This window comes from Myotis yumanensis, unplaced genomic scaffold (genome assembly GCF_028538775.1).
Source record: "Myotis yumanensis isolate MYYU_CA2020_CCGP unplaced genomic scaffold, mMyoYum1.0.hap1 SCAF_18, whole genome shotgun sequence".
Lineage (NCBI taxonomy): Eukaryota > Metazoa > Chordata > Mammalia > Chiroptera > Vespertilionidae > Myotis > Myotis yumanensis.
In genome coordinates this window covers 4,213,797-4,229,812 of record NW_027223769.1, presented here as the reverse complement: position 1 = coordinate 4,229,812, position 16,016 = coordinate 4,213,797, and the positions used below count along the sequence as shown (strand labels likewise).

Sequence of the window (16,016 nt, the reverse complement as noted above, 5' to 3'; positions counted from 1 at the left end):
AACCATGGGACATTGCCCAACCAGCTGAGCCACATTGGCCAGGGCAATTGTTCACATCTTGTGCTCTTTTCTCTATAGGGATTTCTGTTTTGTCTTTGTTGATCTGCATGAGTTCTCTGTATTGTCTAGATATTAACCTTTCTTCTTTTTAGATATTGCAAACACATTTTTCTATCTGTTATCTATTAAAATTGTCCTGCGGTAACCTTTGGTGAAGAGAAATCTTTTGTTCTTTTGTAAAAAAAATTTTTTTTTATTGATTTCAGAGAGGAAGGGAGAGGCAGAGAGAGATAGAAACCCCAACCAAGCTCCTTTCTTCTTTTGTGAGAAAATTAGTCAGTTTTGGGCTCATGGCTTTTGCTTTTGAAACAGTATCTAAGATGCCCTTCTGTGCTCCATAGTAATCAAGATATTGTCCTCAATTAACTGAGGAATACCATAGGGTCCGGCTCAACCTCTGAGCAACACCGGCCAGGGCTAAAATGGTTGTCTTTAAAGTCACCAGGTTTGGGGGTTGTTTGTTACACAGAAATAGATAACTTTCTGAGTTGTATCTTGTATAGTAAAACTGTAATAATACTATTAGCATAGTGCTTTTAGTTCTGTGAGCTGTTCAAGCGATTTGTTAAACCTGAGGGGGTTGTGGGAAGTCCCGACTGTAGCTAGTCAGGAATGCCTTGACACGTAGCTGCATCTAAGGTGAATGCAGTCTTGAGAACTGAGTCCTTAAACCAGTGGAGTCTGAGGCCAACTCCAGGATAGTGTTAGAATTGAATCAAAGTATATGACTTGGGGGTAGAAATGGAACAGGTGAAACACTAAACCCTAAGAGAGCTGCTAACAGTAACTCAACACAACTGAGAATCTTCAGAGGCAAAGTGACAGCCCAATCTCAATGCAGAGTAATGCAGTTAAACTTCATAGAATAGGTGGGAAGTCATTAATGGAAAAGGAAGGGACCTCATCCTAAGAGATGAAGCTATATGATGACAATGATGCCAACTGGGAAACTTCTCACGACTTACTTTAAAAGGACCAAAATAAACAGAGGGTCTCCAATTTCCCCTTTCTCTCTCTCTCTCTCTCAAAAAAAAGATAAGAACTTATTCTTCATGGAAATGGGAATATATATGACTTTTATATGAAACAATATTTAACTTCACTCAAGGGAAAAGCAAATTAAAACTGATCTACAATATTTCAACTAGATAGATTGGCAGAACCCAGACATTTAACGGTTTACTATGTTGGCTAGGCTGTGAGAAAATGTTCATGTCCTTCAGTTGCTGGTGGGAGTGCAAAATTGCACATATATGGAGGACAACATAACAATACCTATAAGTAACTTTCAAATTTCAAATAAGTACCTTTGGCTCAGAATTTTTGCTTCTTGAAATTCATCCTACAGTTATTCTATACTACAAGCCTAGTGCATGAATTTGTGCACCTCGAAAGGAACTTGGCCACGAGGCTACAGGGGCAGGTCTCGGCCCATACCCTGCGACCCCGCCCGGACCCTCCTACCGTGACCCCTGGTCCCCTGTCTGCTGGCAGCCCTGCTCTGGCTGCTGCCGCTCCCATGCGTTAATGGTGCCAGCTCTGGCTCTGCTTGCACCTGCTGATGGCATGGAGCGATTGGGGCCGGCGCCAGCAGTGGGTGCAAACGGTGGCTGCTGCCCTGATCACCTCTTAGGAGCAGGGGGAGGTGGAGAAGCCCTCAGGGGCTATCAGGGCCAGCAGTTGCTGCTCACACCCGCTGATGGCGCTGAGTGATTGGGTCCGGCGCTGGTCACCAGCAGCAGGTATGAGTGGCGGTGCTGGCACCACAGCGCGCAGGAGCAAAGAATTTTCAGTAACCACCAGAGGCTCGCCCCGATGACAGCGACTGGTGTCCTGCCTTGGTCTGGTGCCTCTGCTTACCTGCTCCACCATACCTCCACGGCCCAGGCCTTCATTTTCTGCACACACCGCCTGGTGGTCAGTACACATCATAATGACCGATTGGTTGTTCGGTTTCCTGGTTGTTCCACCGTTTGGTCTATTTGCATATTAGCCTTTTATTATATAAGCACAGTACCTCTTTTCAGTTTCCTAATGTATACACAGCAAATCTAGGGTGACTTTTCATTTCTTCATAAAGGTTGGCATATTATGTATGCCTTTTCAGTAAGAACGTATCTTGAAGATCCTTCTAAACTACTACATTTCCTCATTCTTTTTAAGAGATGTATTTTATTCCATTTAGTGGTTATGTTATAATTTATTTAACCAGGAACACTTTGATGAGCATTTACATTATTTCCCATCTATTCCTAATTTTTATTATTATTATATTAATATCAGGTGTATACCCCAGTGAAAATAGAATAGGATTTTTTGGGATGATCACTTAGTAAGTTTAGAACTTACTAAGTGATCATCCCAAAAAATCTCATACCCATCAGGCACCATACATAGTTACTAGAATATTATTGACTATGTTCCCTATGCCCCCATTGCCGGGTCTGACCAGCAGACCCTGAACAACGGATGAATGATTACTCTGACACACGTTTCTGTGAAAGAGAGGTTAAGGGGCTAGTTGGCATAAAGAGCCAAAAAGGCCCTGTTCACCTGCCTCCTTAGGCTTTTATTGTAACAACAGCTTGAACTAAAATTAACCTCTTAGATACAATCAGCAGGATAAGCATCCTTGAGAAAACACCTGCACCTGTAGGGACAGAAGGGAAATTCTACTCATTGCAAAGAAATCCTCACTTAAGCTTCAGTGAGCCAAAAGTACTTAAAACCCATGAACCTTCAGCTGGTCTTCCTTAGCCAGTCCAACCGCTATAAGGAATTTGCATATGTTCTTGCTCTGGTCACCCTGCAGCTGAATTACTTTTCTGTATTTTAGATGCTCAATTACAGTCCTTTTCAGGCCGCCTTAAAGGCCTTCACTAGTTTCTTTTTATCATAATTATCAATGACCCTTGGACAGTAGTAAGGGTCTTCCTGCCGTTTCTCTGTGGAATTCTTATATGGATATAACCCTCAGTGCCAGCGGGAAGCAGATCACCACCCTTACTTGCATCAGCAAAGAGGTCAAAAGAGTGGAGGTTCTGGGTAGCGGACATGCCATATGCTTCCTTTCCCTTGGTGGAAATGGCCTGTGGAAGGCTGTGGCAGGAGAAGACAGGCAGCAGGGACAGGTCATCGGAAAGTAAGGGGGACTCAAGGGGAAAGTTGCTGAGTCCTTGGGGCAGCTCAGTCACTGGGCAATTCTTTTTTCTTTTTGCTCTTCTGATTGGGTGTTTTTTGCTTCTTCATATCCAAACTGCAGGCTTGATTCTCAGATTCTTCTACTCTACTTTGATTCATTATGAAATAGTCTTCATTTTGGTTAGTGTAGTCTTCACTTCTGACTGGTTCTTTTTTATGCTTCCAATGTCCTTTTTCATGCTGTTGACGTTCTCACTGAGTTCTTAAAGTTCTCACTAAATTACTTGAGCATTCTTATAACCATTGTTTTGAACTCTGTATCTAATAGTTCGCTTGCTACCATTTCATTTAGTTCTTTTTCTGGAGATTTCTCCTGTTCTTTCATTGTGACATGTTTCTTTGTTTCCACATTTCGGCTTCTTCCCTGTGTGTTTCTGTGTATTAGGTAGAGCAGCTAAGTATCCCATTATTGGTGGAGTGGCCTTGTGTAGTGTAGGGCCCAGTGGCACAGCCTTCCCAGTCACCTAAGCTGGGCACTCCAGGTGCGCCCTTGTGTGGGTTGTGTGCCCTGTTCTGTTGTTGAGCCTTGATTACTGTTTGCATCACTGGGAGGGATTGACACCCCTAGACCAATGGTCGGCAAACTGTGGCTCGTGAGCCACATGTGGCTCTTTGGCCCCTTGAGTGTGGCTCTTCCACAAAATACTGACTTCTGTGCATGGGCCACAAAGTTTCAATCGCACTGTACGCATGTGGTATTTTGTGGAAGAGCCACACTCAAGGGGCCAAAGAGCTGCATGTGGCTCACAAGCTGCAGTTTGCCAACCACTGCCCTAGACCAATTGGCTGTGAGGACAAGCTATGACAGCAGAATAGCTTCTGTGCAGGAGTCCACCCTACAGAGAAGGACTTGCTTCAGTGGGGCTTTGATGTTCATTGAATCTACCTCTTGAGTGTATCACTCGTGGAAGTAGTAGGATTGTAATCTGACATGATATGAAGATGTCCACGCAGTGTACTGGCCATAGGGCCTTCTGGAGGTGCAAAGTCAGCCAGAGCCTGTGCCCTGCCTGGGGCTTTCTGGTACAAGCTACAGACCAATCTTTAGATGGCTGCTACTTGTATTGGGCTTGGAGTTGCCCCAGTCAGGCCAAGTTGTGAACTAAGGTAGGCTGCTGCTAGTGCTCAGCCTGGGGTCACTTAGCAAGAGGTAGAGAGTATCCAGAGGCGAGATGATGCTCATTGGAGAAATTTTAGGAAAGTGCCAAGTATGGGACAAGAGAAGCAGGTTGTGTGAAAAAGCCTTGGATAAGCCCACAAGTCGGGTGGGGAAAGGTCTCAGGGAATCATCAGGGCAGAGCAAACAGCATGAGCCAGGTTGATGGATACTCAGATATGCTGCCTGCCTGCCTGCTCTGTAGGGGTAAGGCTCATCAAAGGTGTAATGGCCTCTTGCAACATTTTTGTCCAGAAGAAAGATGCCCTGATGCCAGGTCATTTAGTTCCTCCCTGTATGTCCCTGGTTCCTTTCAAGCTGCTTCTCCAATGCTGGAGCTCAGAGGAAGTAAGTCCAAGTAAGTCCATGTGTAGGGCCTTTAAAAGGAACTTCCTGGAACTCCAGCAGCCTCTGTGTCACTCAGGCACAATCCCCATTGGTTTTTACAGCCTGAAGTTACAGGGACTTCTCTTCATAGAACTGGAGCTCTGGGCTGAGGTATCTGGTGTGGGGCTGGGACACCTCGTTCCTTGGGGGAACCTCTGTAGCCAAGATATCCTTCCCAATTAAAAACTTCCACACATGGGTGTGGGATTGCCCCATTCCAATGCTTTCGCCTCTCCTACCAGTATCAATGTGGCTGCTTCTTTAATGCCCTAGTTGTAGGACTTCCATTCAGCTAGATTTCAGACTCTGAATGATGGTTGTTCTTAAGATTAGTTGTATTTTTTATGTGGTTATTGGAGGATTCCAGTACCATGTTTACCTACACCACCATCTTGACCAGAGCCTCTATTTCTAATCTTGTACCCATGTCACATAGCATGTATGCAAATACAGTATTGTTTCTATTCTAAATGTACTTTTCTGTGGTTTTTCTTTAAATATTAAAAAAGTAAAACTATCATACAATCCAACAATCCCACTTCTGGGTATATATCCAAAGAAATTGAAATCAGGATCTCAAAGAGATATCTGCTCCCCAAGTTTATTGCTGCATTATTTACAATATTCAAGATATGGAAACAACCTACATTTATTTTTTTTAAGTCATAGGTATTTTATTGGGTGACGTCAAGGCGAGTCCCATGGCACCTCACAGTGTAGAGCCAGCAGAACCAGGAACATCTCCACCCCATCCACCCAGCCTCCTGACCTGGCGCTTTGTGGGAAACAGTGTAGAACCCGCACCCTGCCAGGCGGCATCGGCACTCACCCCTGACCACTGGCCCAGTGTAAGGTCCTGGGACTTGGGCAATGGCCACCCTACCCTGTGGGGAGCCTCTGACAGCTGTCCTTGAGGAGGGCCCAGCACTTTTATGGCTCCATTAAAACTGCTCACCCCAAGTCACTCCTTACAGATCCCTGGCCACTCAGAATCCAACCTAGTTGTCCTAGGACAGTGGTCAGCAAACTGGCCCCTTGAGTGTGGCTCTTCCACAAAATACCATGTGCGGGCGTGCACGTACAGTGCGATTGAAACTTCGTGGCCCATGCCACGGGGCCAAAGAGCTGCATGTGGCTCTCGAGCTGCGGTTTGCCGACCACTGTCCTAGAGAGTCCACCGATTGGCTGCGTCAAACAAAGAACAGGCCCCCCAAGGGCCAGTCCACGCAAAGCCACTCGCATGCAAAGGAAGACGATTCTACAGGCAAACCCAGGTCCTGGCAGGATGGGGACCCAGGGTAGGTCTCAGGGGGCTGGGATAGTGGGAGCCACATCTACCTGGGCCTGTGCTACCACAGCCAGTGGGAACTGAGCTCCCGCAGGGAAACCAGGCCAAAGCAGCTGAGGGTGGCCGTCCTGGAGGCTGGGCCCATCCACAGTTTCCAAAATCCCAGCCCCAACAGGAAGGACCAGCATGTCCCACATCTTGGCAGGTGGCCTCCAACGGCCCCCCAGCCTCACCACATGGAAACGGCCAGGAATCACATGGGCACATGGGCATCTAAGGCTTAAGGTCAGGCACAGGTACCCACTGGCTCGTGTGGCTGGGCAAAGAGCTAGTGTGAAAGGAGGATGACCCAGACCAAAGAAGGCAAGGTAAGCTAGTGCCCTGGCACCCTGCAGACCGCCCTGGTCACACCCACTCCTGCAGCCCTGGAGACGCCAGGGCCAAGGCCAGGAGCCCCTGTGGGTAATGAGGTTGCCAAGGGGCCCAGAGCTGCCTCCTTTCCCCCAAGGGATCGGGAACTGCCCCCCTGTCATTCCCCAAGTCCCTAAACCAGGGGTGGGGAACCTTTTTTCTGCCAAGGGCCATTTGGATATTTATAACATAATTCATGGGCCAGACAACATTATCAACTTAAAAATCAGCCTGCTATATTCGGCCAAACGTTTAATTAACTCACCCCTAATGCCTTGGCAGGGCCAGACCAAATGATTTTGTGGGCCTTACATGGCCCTCGGGCCAAACGTTCCCCACCCCTGCGACACCACTGGGCCACAGTGCAGAAGCAAGAGGAGAAAAGATGGCGAGCCAGCCGGCACCAAGGTCACCCTCTGAGATGTAATTCTGAAAGGACAGAACAGGGCTGATAACCGTGTTCCTAACTCCTCTTCAAGCAAAAGCCATAGAATGTATCAGTTGCTCAGCCAGCCCTTATCTCAGCCAATAGGAACGCAAGGAAACTAGCCCAAGGCCAAAAGTATGCTAGCCACCTCCTGTCTTTGTGTAACCAGACCCTAGCTGCACCCTGCCCTTGCGTCATTAGCCCCCCCCCCCCCCGCCCTCACTCAGCCAACCGGAATCGGCCAAATCAGTGGTCCGAGTGAGCCCCCACCCCCTGACCCAAGCCCTATAAATTCTTTGTTCTCCCAAGACTCCGGGCTCTCTTGCTTCCTGTCACTCCATTGTGTCAGTGAGGGAGGCAGAGGGACCAAACTAGCTAGTTTGAATAAATGACTCTTTGCTTTTGCATCGGACTCGGCTCCCTGGTGGTCTGTCTTTGGGGATTTTGAAATCTGGGCATAACAATTCCTAGGACAGCCGATGGAATGAGGAGCAGCACGCCTGTCCCTTTCCAGCAAGATCAAACCAGGGCTGGGCACCTGACCCCGAGATGTGGGACAGGCCAGGATACGGGCCAGTGGGGGCTGGGGGCCAGCCGTTGGCTCTAGAAAAGGGGTTGCCCCCCTGGGGAGCAGGGTGGAGGGGCTGGGTAGGCCCAGTGCACCGAGGTCAGTCACCTGGACGGACAGACAGGTGGACGGCAGAGGTGCCGATCGGGCTCACTGCATGTACGAGTAGCTCCAGTCCCCCAGAGGTTTGTGGGTCTCCTTGATCACCTGGGGCGATGTCCACCCCAGGATGTAGTGGGGCCCCCCGGGCTTGTCGTTGGTTCCAGAGGATCGGGCTCCCCCAAAGGGCTGCTGGCCCACCACCGAGCCAGTGGACTTGTCATGTAGAAGTTGCCCGCCGCGTTCCTCAGCATCTCGGTGGCCTCCCGGACAACGTCCTTATCCTGGGCGAACACTGCCCCCGTGAGGCCGTAGCTGGTAGTGCTGTCCACCAGCCGCAGTGTCTCCCTGTACTTGTCTGGGTAGACTCACGCGGTCAGCTCAGGCCCAAAGATCTTCTCCTTCATGATGGGCTCCTGAGGGTCCTTGCTCTCCACAATGCAGGGCTCCACGAAGTAGCCCACAGAGTCGTCACAATTGCCGCCCGCCAGGACAGTGAGGCTGGGCGAGGAGCGGGCGTGATCCAGCCACTTCTTGATGCGACCGAAGGACTTGGCATCAATCACCGCAGAGGAGAAGGCCCCGAAGTCTTCTGCAGGGCCGCCCACTTTGACCTGCTGTGCTCCTCCAGCAGCCGCTCAGAAATGTACCCGAGAACAGCCACACCTCGAGCGAGTGGGGCACGTAGAGGCGGGAGCAGGCTGAGCACGTCTGGCCACTGTACTCGAAGGCCGAGCGCAGGGTCCCGCTCACCACGCTGTCCACGTCCGCGGAGCGGTGCACAGAGTGGAAGTTCTTCCCGCCGCACTCTCCGGCCAGGCGTGGGAAGGTGCGAAAGCGATCCAGGGTCTGGGCTGCCTGCTTCCACAGGTTTTTAAAGGTGGGCAGGCTGCCTGTGAGGTTGATGCCGCACAGGTGCTCTGAGCTGGTAATCGTGTCCCCAAATGTGGGCCCGTCAGCTGGCACGAACTGGATGATGTTGGGGGGCAGGCCAGCCTCGCGGAGGATGTGGTAGACGGTGTAGCTGGCCAGCATGGCCGTGTCGCTGGGCTCCAAAGGACCACATTGCCCATCAAGGCCGGCGCCCCCGCCAGGTTGCTGCCAATCACAGTGAAGTTAAAAGGGGAGATGGCCGCCACAAAGCCCTCCAGCCCCGGTACACCAGCTGTTGGTGCTGGGCGGCACGCTCATGGGCTGCTCCCCCTCCAGCTCCACGGCAAACTTGGCGTTGAATCGGAAGAAGTCGATCAGCTCGGCCGCCGCGTCGATCTCCGCTTGGATCACTGTCTTACCCAGTCCCACCATGGTCTTGGCAAGGACCTCTGCCCTGCGCGGCCCGCCCAGCATGGCTGCTGCCTTCAGGAAGATCTGGGCCCGGTCTGTGACAGGCTTCAGGTCCCGCTCCTTCCTGGCGGCCAAGGCTGCCTCAGTGGCTTTGTTGAGCAGGGCCTTGTCTGCATAGCAAAACTTGGCCACCTTGTGTCCACGGTTAAAGGGCGACAGCTGGTACTTACTGCACGTTTGAGGTCCACACCTCTTCATCCCCCACCACGCACGGGATGGCTTCGGTCCGGCCCTTCAGGTCCTTCAAGGCCTTCTGCAGTGCATCTCGCTCAGGGCTGCCCTTGGTGAACGCCGAGATGGGCTCGTTGGCCACCTTCAGGGGGAGGCGTGTTTCCACCGAAGCCTGGCCCCACTCCAGGGGCGGGCCAGCAGGGCGTGGCGAAGCACGGGCGGCAGCGGCGGCATCTCCAGCTCGCGGTGTGGCTGTTCTCGGGTACATTTCTGAGTACAGATGAATGGATAAAGAAGATGTGATATAGATAGATAGATAGATAGATAGATAGATAGATAGATAGATAGAAAGATAGATATAGAACTTTACACACACACACACACACACACACACAATAGAATAGTGTCGTGTCTGCCATGAGAAAGAATAAAATCCTGCCATTTAGAACAACATGGATGGACCTTGAGACCATTATGATAAGTGAGATAAATCAGACAGAGAAAGATAAATACTATATGATACCACTTATATGTAGAATCTTAAAAAAAATGAACTCATAGAAGCAGAAAGTAGAATTGGCAGGGGGGTGGATGAAGAGGGAGGAATGGGGAAATGTTGGCCAAAGGAACAAACTTTCAATTGTAAGATGAATAGATTCTGAGGATCTAATGTTCATCATGGCAATAATAATTAACAATACTGGACCCAGCCAGTGTAGCTCAGTGTAGAGTGTCGACCTATGAACCAGGAAATCATGGTTCAATTCCTGGTCAGACCATATGCCAGATTGCAGGCTTGATCCCCAGTGTGGAGTATGCAGGAGGCAGCTGATCAATGATTCTCTCTCATCATTGATGGTTCTATCTCTTTCTCTCTCTCCCATCCTCTCTGAAATCAATAAAAAATATCTATTTTTTAAAATTAACAATACTGTATTATATACTTGAAAATTGCTAAGAGAGTAGGTATTAAATGTTTTCACCACGCCTGACTGGGTAGCTCAGTTGGTTAGAGCATCGTCACAATATGCCAAGGTTGTGGATTTGTCACCAGTGAGAGCACATACAAGAATCAACCAATGAATGCACAAATAAGTGGAACAACAAATCAATGTTTCTCTCTCACATTCTCTCCCTCCCTCCCCCCACCTCTCTCAAATTTGATAAAAAATAATTTTAAAAAAATGTTGCCCTGGCCGGTTTAGCTAAGTTGATAGAGCGTTGGCCTGTGGACCAAAGGGTCCACAAGTGGCTCCTGGGATGACACACGCGCACAGCTCTTAGTATAATTGGTAGAATGTATCCTTGTGCACACGGGTTTGCTCACAGGATTTACCTGTGCACTTAGTGCTAGCGCATGTGCATTACATGCACACCTGTAATTGCACTTTGCGGTTATTCCAATTTTTCTGGGAGCAGCGGAGCTGAGACCGGTCTGAGATGTCCAGGTGGCCCATAGACAGTAGTGTCCCACAGATGGACACAGCACAAAGCGAGGCAATGGCCCGCAGGCGGAGGTAGGAGGCCAGAGGCAGGACCAGCCCAGGCATGGCCTGGAGCGGCCAGGGAAGTCCGATGGTGGCAGCCAAGGAAGCCCGGCTGGCAAGCTGGCAGAAGTCTCCAGATTGTTGACAGAGCCCACAGAGGAAGAGGGTCCTGGGAGCAGGCCCAGATCCAGGTTGGAGAACCAGCCAGACCTGTCTGCATTGCAATAGCGTTCTAGGGATGGATTACCAGCAGTAATTGAATTACGGCCACTATCTGGAAAACTACTTGATTGCTCCAGGTATAATATAGGAGCTTGAAGAACAATGCAGGTGATTTGTGAAAGCCTGCAGAGCCCAGAAGCAGTGTTTAATGCTTGTGAGAAATGCTCACCTGTCCGATTCAAATAACAGATCGGAAACATGAAGTATGGTGGAAACGAGACTTTTAATACGGTCTTGCAGGAGCAGGTGCCTGGTTGAACAGGCACACTTGGAGTAATGATCACAGGCTATTTATCCCTAGGCTGGTTCCTCATTGGCTGAGTACTATGGGGTTAGCAGTTTTTCCCATAATCACCTAGGGCTTATTGTCTCCTATTGGGTTATTTTTTTTTAAATGGGCTGAGGCTGGCCTGACCGGTTTGGCTCAGTGGATAGAGCGTAGGCCTGCGGACTGAAGGGTCCCAGGTTCGATTCTGGTCAAGGGCATGGACCTTGGTTGCGAGCACATCCCCAGTAGGAGGTGTGCAGGAAGCAGCTGATCGATGTTTCTCTCTCATCGATGTTTCTAACTCTCTATCCCTCTCCCTTCTTCTCTGTAAAAAATCAATAAAATATATTTTAAAAAAACGGATGAAAGAATGAATGAATTAAAAAAAAAGGGCTGAGGCCTTTTCTAGTTGTCTCTACCTCCCTTTGTCTGGTTGTAGCAGGAGTATCTTCCTGGAAAATGTGCTACTGGTCACATACACAGTTCTTTGTTCTTATACCCTCTCCCCTCCTCCCCACATACTGTTTGCCCCGGGGAAATTCAGTAACGACTGGCCACATGCTGTTAGTTTTCTCTAAAAGTTGACTATGCTGAAGATGGATCACAGAGGCCTATTTCCTTCAATGCTGAATATCAGCAGAATCTTCAGAGGATGGGCTTTGATATTTTAACATTTACTGTAGCTCTGAGTGCATTTGGTTATCTGATAGAAGAACTTAGTTGTGATAAGTTTATCAGTAGAATATAGTGATGAAACTACTTCAAAAAGAACCTATGCATTCAAGACAACAGTCATACCAATCCTGTAACTTGATTTTTTTAAAAAATCAAAGTATATGAGAACAAGTCACTACTCAGTTGGGGAGTTGTGGGGAGAGGAACTTATGTAAAAGAAGAAAAGAAATTTTAAAAATGTCAGAAACCCTGTGACTCCCCTATCATTCTTTGAGTTTGTGACTGATTAGAATCTTTCCTCTGCATTGTGGAAATGTTTTGCAAAATTGCTTCCATGTTTGAAGGGCGTGGCTCAGTGGTTGAGTCTGGACCTATGAACCAGGAGGTCATGGTTCAATTCCCAGTCAGGGCACATGCCTGGGTTCCCACAACCCCCAGTGTGGGGCATGCTGGAGGCAGCCAATCAATGATTCCCTCTCATCATTGATGTCTCCATTTCTCTCTCCCTCTCCCTTCCTCCCTGAAATGAAATCAATAATTGCTTCACTTTTAAAGTAGTTTTATAAATTTGAGACTTGATGAAGAAAAAATAGCAATAATAGAGCCCATGATGATAAAAGGACTCAACCAATAATGATGATAGGAATAAGGAGTCACCACCAAGTTATTAGGACTATGAAGAGAACTTGGAATTGTGACAATGTGTTCTCTACTTGTGAAATTCAATCCTTTTTACCATAAAATTGATTTTTGTGTTTTATGAGGCATGTCAAATGGCAAGTAAAGTAAATATTGCATATCCTATCTAATAAAAGAAAAAAAGGGTAATTAACCATACCTCCGCTATGCTTCCCATTGGCTAATCAGCAAGATATGCAAATTAACTGCCAACAAAGATGGCTGCCTGCAGCCACGAAACTGAAGTGAGCAGGAGGTTTGCTTGCTCCAGTGATGGAGGAAGCCAAGGTTCCCCGCCTGCCACAGCCTGCTCTAAGCTCTGAAAGCAACAGCTTCAAAAGCAACAAAGTTTCAATTATAGAAGCTAAACAAATCCCAGATACCTGCTTTCAGCCAGCTGTGGCCTCAGAGCTGGGAGCGCCAGTGAAGGCAGCAGAGTTTCAATTATAGAAGGTAAATAAATCCCAGAATTAAAAAAAAAAAGGAAAAAAGGAGAGGCTGGGAGCTTCAGTCGCAAGCCAGCCTGAAAATGGCCCTCAGCCCCTCACCCAGACTGTCCAGACACCCCAGTGGGGACCCCCACCCTGGAGGGGGTGTGGCCAACCTGAAAACAGCCACCAGCCCCTCCTCCAGGCTGGCCAGGCACACCAGTGGGGGCCCCCACCCTGAAGGGGGTGTGATGAGCTGCAAACAGCCATCAGCCCCTCATCCAGGCTGGCCAGGCACCCAAGCAGGACCCCCACCCTGATCTGGGACACCCTTCTGGGCAAACCAGCAGGCCCCCACTCGTGCACCAGGCCTCTATCCTATATAGTAAAAGAGTAATATGCAAACTGACCTTAACAGTAGAAAGACGGAATGACTGGTCACTATGACACACACTGACCACCAGGGGGCAGACGCTCAATGCAGGAGCTGCCCTCTGGTGGTCAGTGTGCTCCCACATGGGGGAGCTCTGCTCAGCCCCAAGCCAGGCTGATGGCTGCCAGTACAGCGGTGGTGGTGGGAGCCTCTCCTGCCTCCTCAGCAGCACTAAGGATGTCCGACTGCAGCTTAGGTCTGCTCCCCGCTGGCAAGTGGACATGCCCCAAGGGCTGCCGGGCTACCAGAGGGATGTCTGATTGCCAGCTTAGGCCCAATTCCTGGGGGAGCAGGCCTAAGCCAGCAGGTGCTCATCCCCCGAGGGGTCCCAGACTGAGAGAGGGCACAGGCCAGGCTGAGGGACGCGCCCCCCCCCCCCCCCCCCCGCACCGAGTGCACAAATTTTTGTGCACCAGGCCTCTAGTATTACATAATTGTGTATTCAACAATATGAAATTTCTGGATTTTTTCTTTGATTTTAATTTTGAATTTTTATTTAAAGTATTTTTGGTAAATAATCGATTTCTCCAAAATATAAAATATACAGTGTGTTGTAGAGTGTGAGTGACAGAATGACCAAAACTCCAGACTGATTAAAATTTAGAGAGCCTTTATTGACTGGCCAGTGTCCGCTCCTCCACTCGGGAAACCCAAGAGAGAAGCGGCCCGGACCATCTGCAGAGTCCAATATTTAAAGGGGACAACTACATCCGTGTTCGGGTTCCCATAGCAAGCAAAGCCAAGTTACAAAAGCTAATTGTGTAGTTTTAGCCAAATTATCATCATCTTCCTGTTATTAATTTCTGGGTAACTTAAAGGTAAGGACTATTCTTAATTTTGATCTTGTTTGTTCTTTGTGGGCCGTTGCTCAGGTGTGGGAGCTCAGTTCCTAGAAACTTTGCACACAGGCTGTCAAGCTGCTGAGGTGGCTAGGTAATTAAGCAAGCCTAAAAATTTTCCTACTCTGTAACACAGTGAAGTCTTACATACCTATTCCCCACTACCCACTACCTACTCCAACTCTAATCTATAAGCACAGAATCATTGCTCGGCTTCCTCCTGCATGCTGGAGATCAAGCCCACAACCTGGGCATGTGCCCTTGATGGTTATTTATATTTTTCTCCCTATCTAATCCCTTTAGAATCAAAACCAGGACCCTTCAGTCTGCAGGCCGACACTCTATCCACTGAGATAAACCTGCGAGGGCCCTGCTGATTTATTTATTTATTTGTTTGTTTGTTTATTTATTTATTTATCTATCTATTTATTTATTTCTTTTTCTTTCTAATTAAATCTTTATTGTTCAGATCATTACAGTTGTTCCTCCCCCCCCCCCCCCCCCGCCATAGCTCCCCTCCACCCGGTTTCCACCCCATCCTCTGCCCTTACCCCCCTAACTGTCCTCATCCATCGGTGTACAATTTTTTCCAGTCTCTTCCCGCACCCCCCACACTCCTTTCTCCCAATATTTATGAGTCCACACCCTTTCTATGCCCCTGATTCTATTATATTCACCAGTTTATTCTGTTCATCAGATTATTTATTCACTTGATTTTTAGATTCACTTGTTGATAGATATGTACTTGCTGTTCATAATTTTTTATCTTTACCTTTCTCTTCTTCTTCCTCTTCTTAAAGGATACCTTTCAGCATTTCATATAATACTGGTTTGGTGGTGATGAACTCCTTTAGCTTTTTCTTATCCGTGAAGCTCTTTATTTGACCTTCAATTCTGAATGATAGCTTTGCTGGATAAAGTAATCTTCATTGTAGGTTCTTGCTATTCATCACTTTGAATATTTCTTGCCACTCCCTTCTGGCCTGCAAAGTTTCTGTTGAGAAATAAACTGACAATCATATGGGTACACCCTTGTAGGTAACTAACTGTCTTTCTCTTGCTGCTTTTAAGATTCTCTTTTTGTCTTTTGCCCTTGGCATTTTAATTATGATGTGTCTTGGTGTGGCCCTCTTTGGATTCCTCTTGTTTGGGGTTCTCTGCACTTCCTGGACTTGTAAGTCTATTTCTTTCACCAGGCAGGGGAAGTTTTCTGTCATTATTTCTTCAAATAGGTTTTCAATATCTTGCTCTCTCTCTTCTTCTGGCAACCATAATTTGGATGTTGGTAAGCTTGAAGTTGTCCCAGAGGCTCCTTACACTATCTTTATATTTTTGGATTCTTTTTTCTTTTTGCTTTTCCGGTTGGGTGTTTTTTACTTCTTCGTATTTCAAATCTTTGACTTGATTCTTGGGATCCTCTATTCTGCTGTTGGGAGTCTGTATAATATTCTTTATTTCAATCAATGTATGCTTAATTTCTAGTTGGTCCTTTTTCATATCCTTGAGGGTCTCACTAAATTTATCGGCGGTTTCTAGAAAATTCTTGAAAAATTATAACCGTGGTTTTGAACTCTATATCCAGTAGTTTGTTTTCCTCCATTTCTGTCATTTGTGATCTGTTTCTTTGTCTCCACATTTTGGCTGCTTCCCTGTGTTGATAGAGTAGCTTTGTGTTTTAGGTGTCCTATAGGGCCCAGTGGCTCAGCCTCCCCAATTACCTGGGGTGGACACTCTTGGTGAACCCCTTTGTGGGAGGTGTGCACAGTCTTGTAGTTAAGCCTTGACTGTTATTGGTATCACTGGGAGGAATTGACCTCCAGGCCAATTGGCTGTGAGAATCAGCTGTGTCTATGGTGGGAGAACTTCTGTGCTGA

General features: G+C 47.9%; 1 protein-coding gene and 2 pseudogenes across 1 annotated transcript; 1 reads left to right on the top strand and 2 right to left on the bottom strand.

Annotated features, from left to right (window-relative positions):
* Positions 1-2,741: 2,741 nt before the first annotated feature.
* LOC138997236 (eukaryotic translation initiation factor 1 pseudogene) lies at positions 2,742-3,116 on the bottom strand (annotated as a pseudogene).
* A 4,532-nt stretch (positions 3,117-7,648) lies between these two features.
* On the bottom strand, positions 7,649-9,346 carry LOC138997130 (delta-1-pyrroline-5-carboxylate dehydrogenase, mitochondrial pseudogene; annotated as a pseudogene).
* A 1,341-nt stretch (positions 9,347-10,687) lies between these two features.
* Positions 10,688-11,837, top strand: EID2 (EP300 interacting inhibitor of differentiation 2). Its single transcript, XM_070398905.1, is given in 4 exon segments — positions 10,688-10,717; positions 10,720-10,814; positions 10,816-10,962; positions 11,699-11,837. Coding segments are annotated over 4 exon segments (411 nt in total).
* The last annotated feature ends 4,179 nt before the right edge of the window (positions 11,838-16,016 follow it).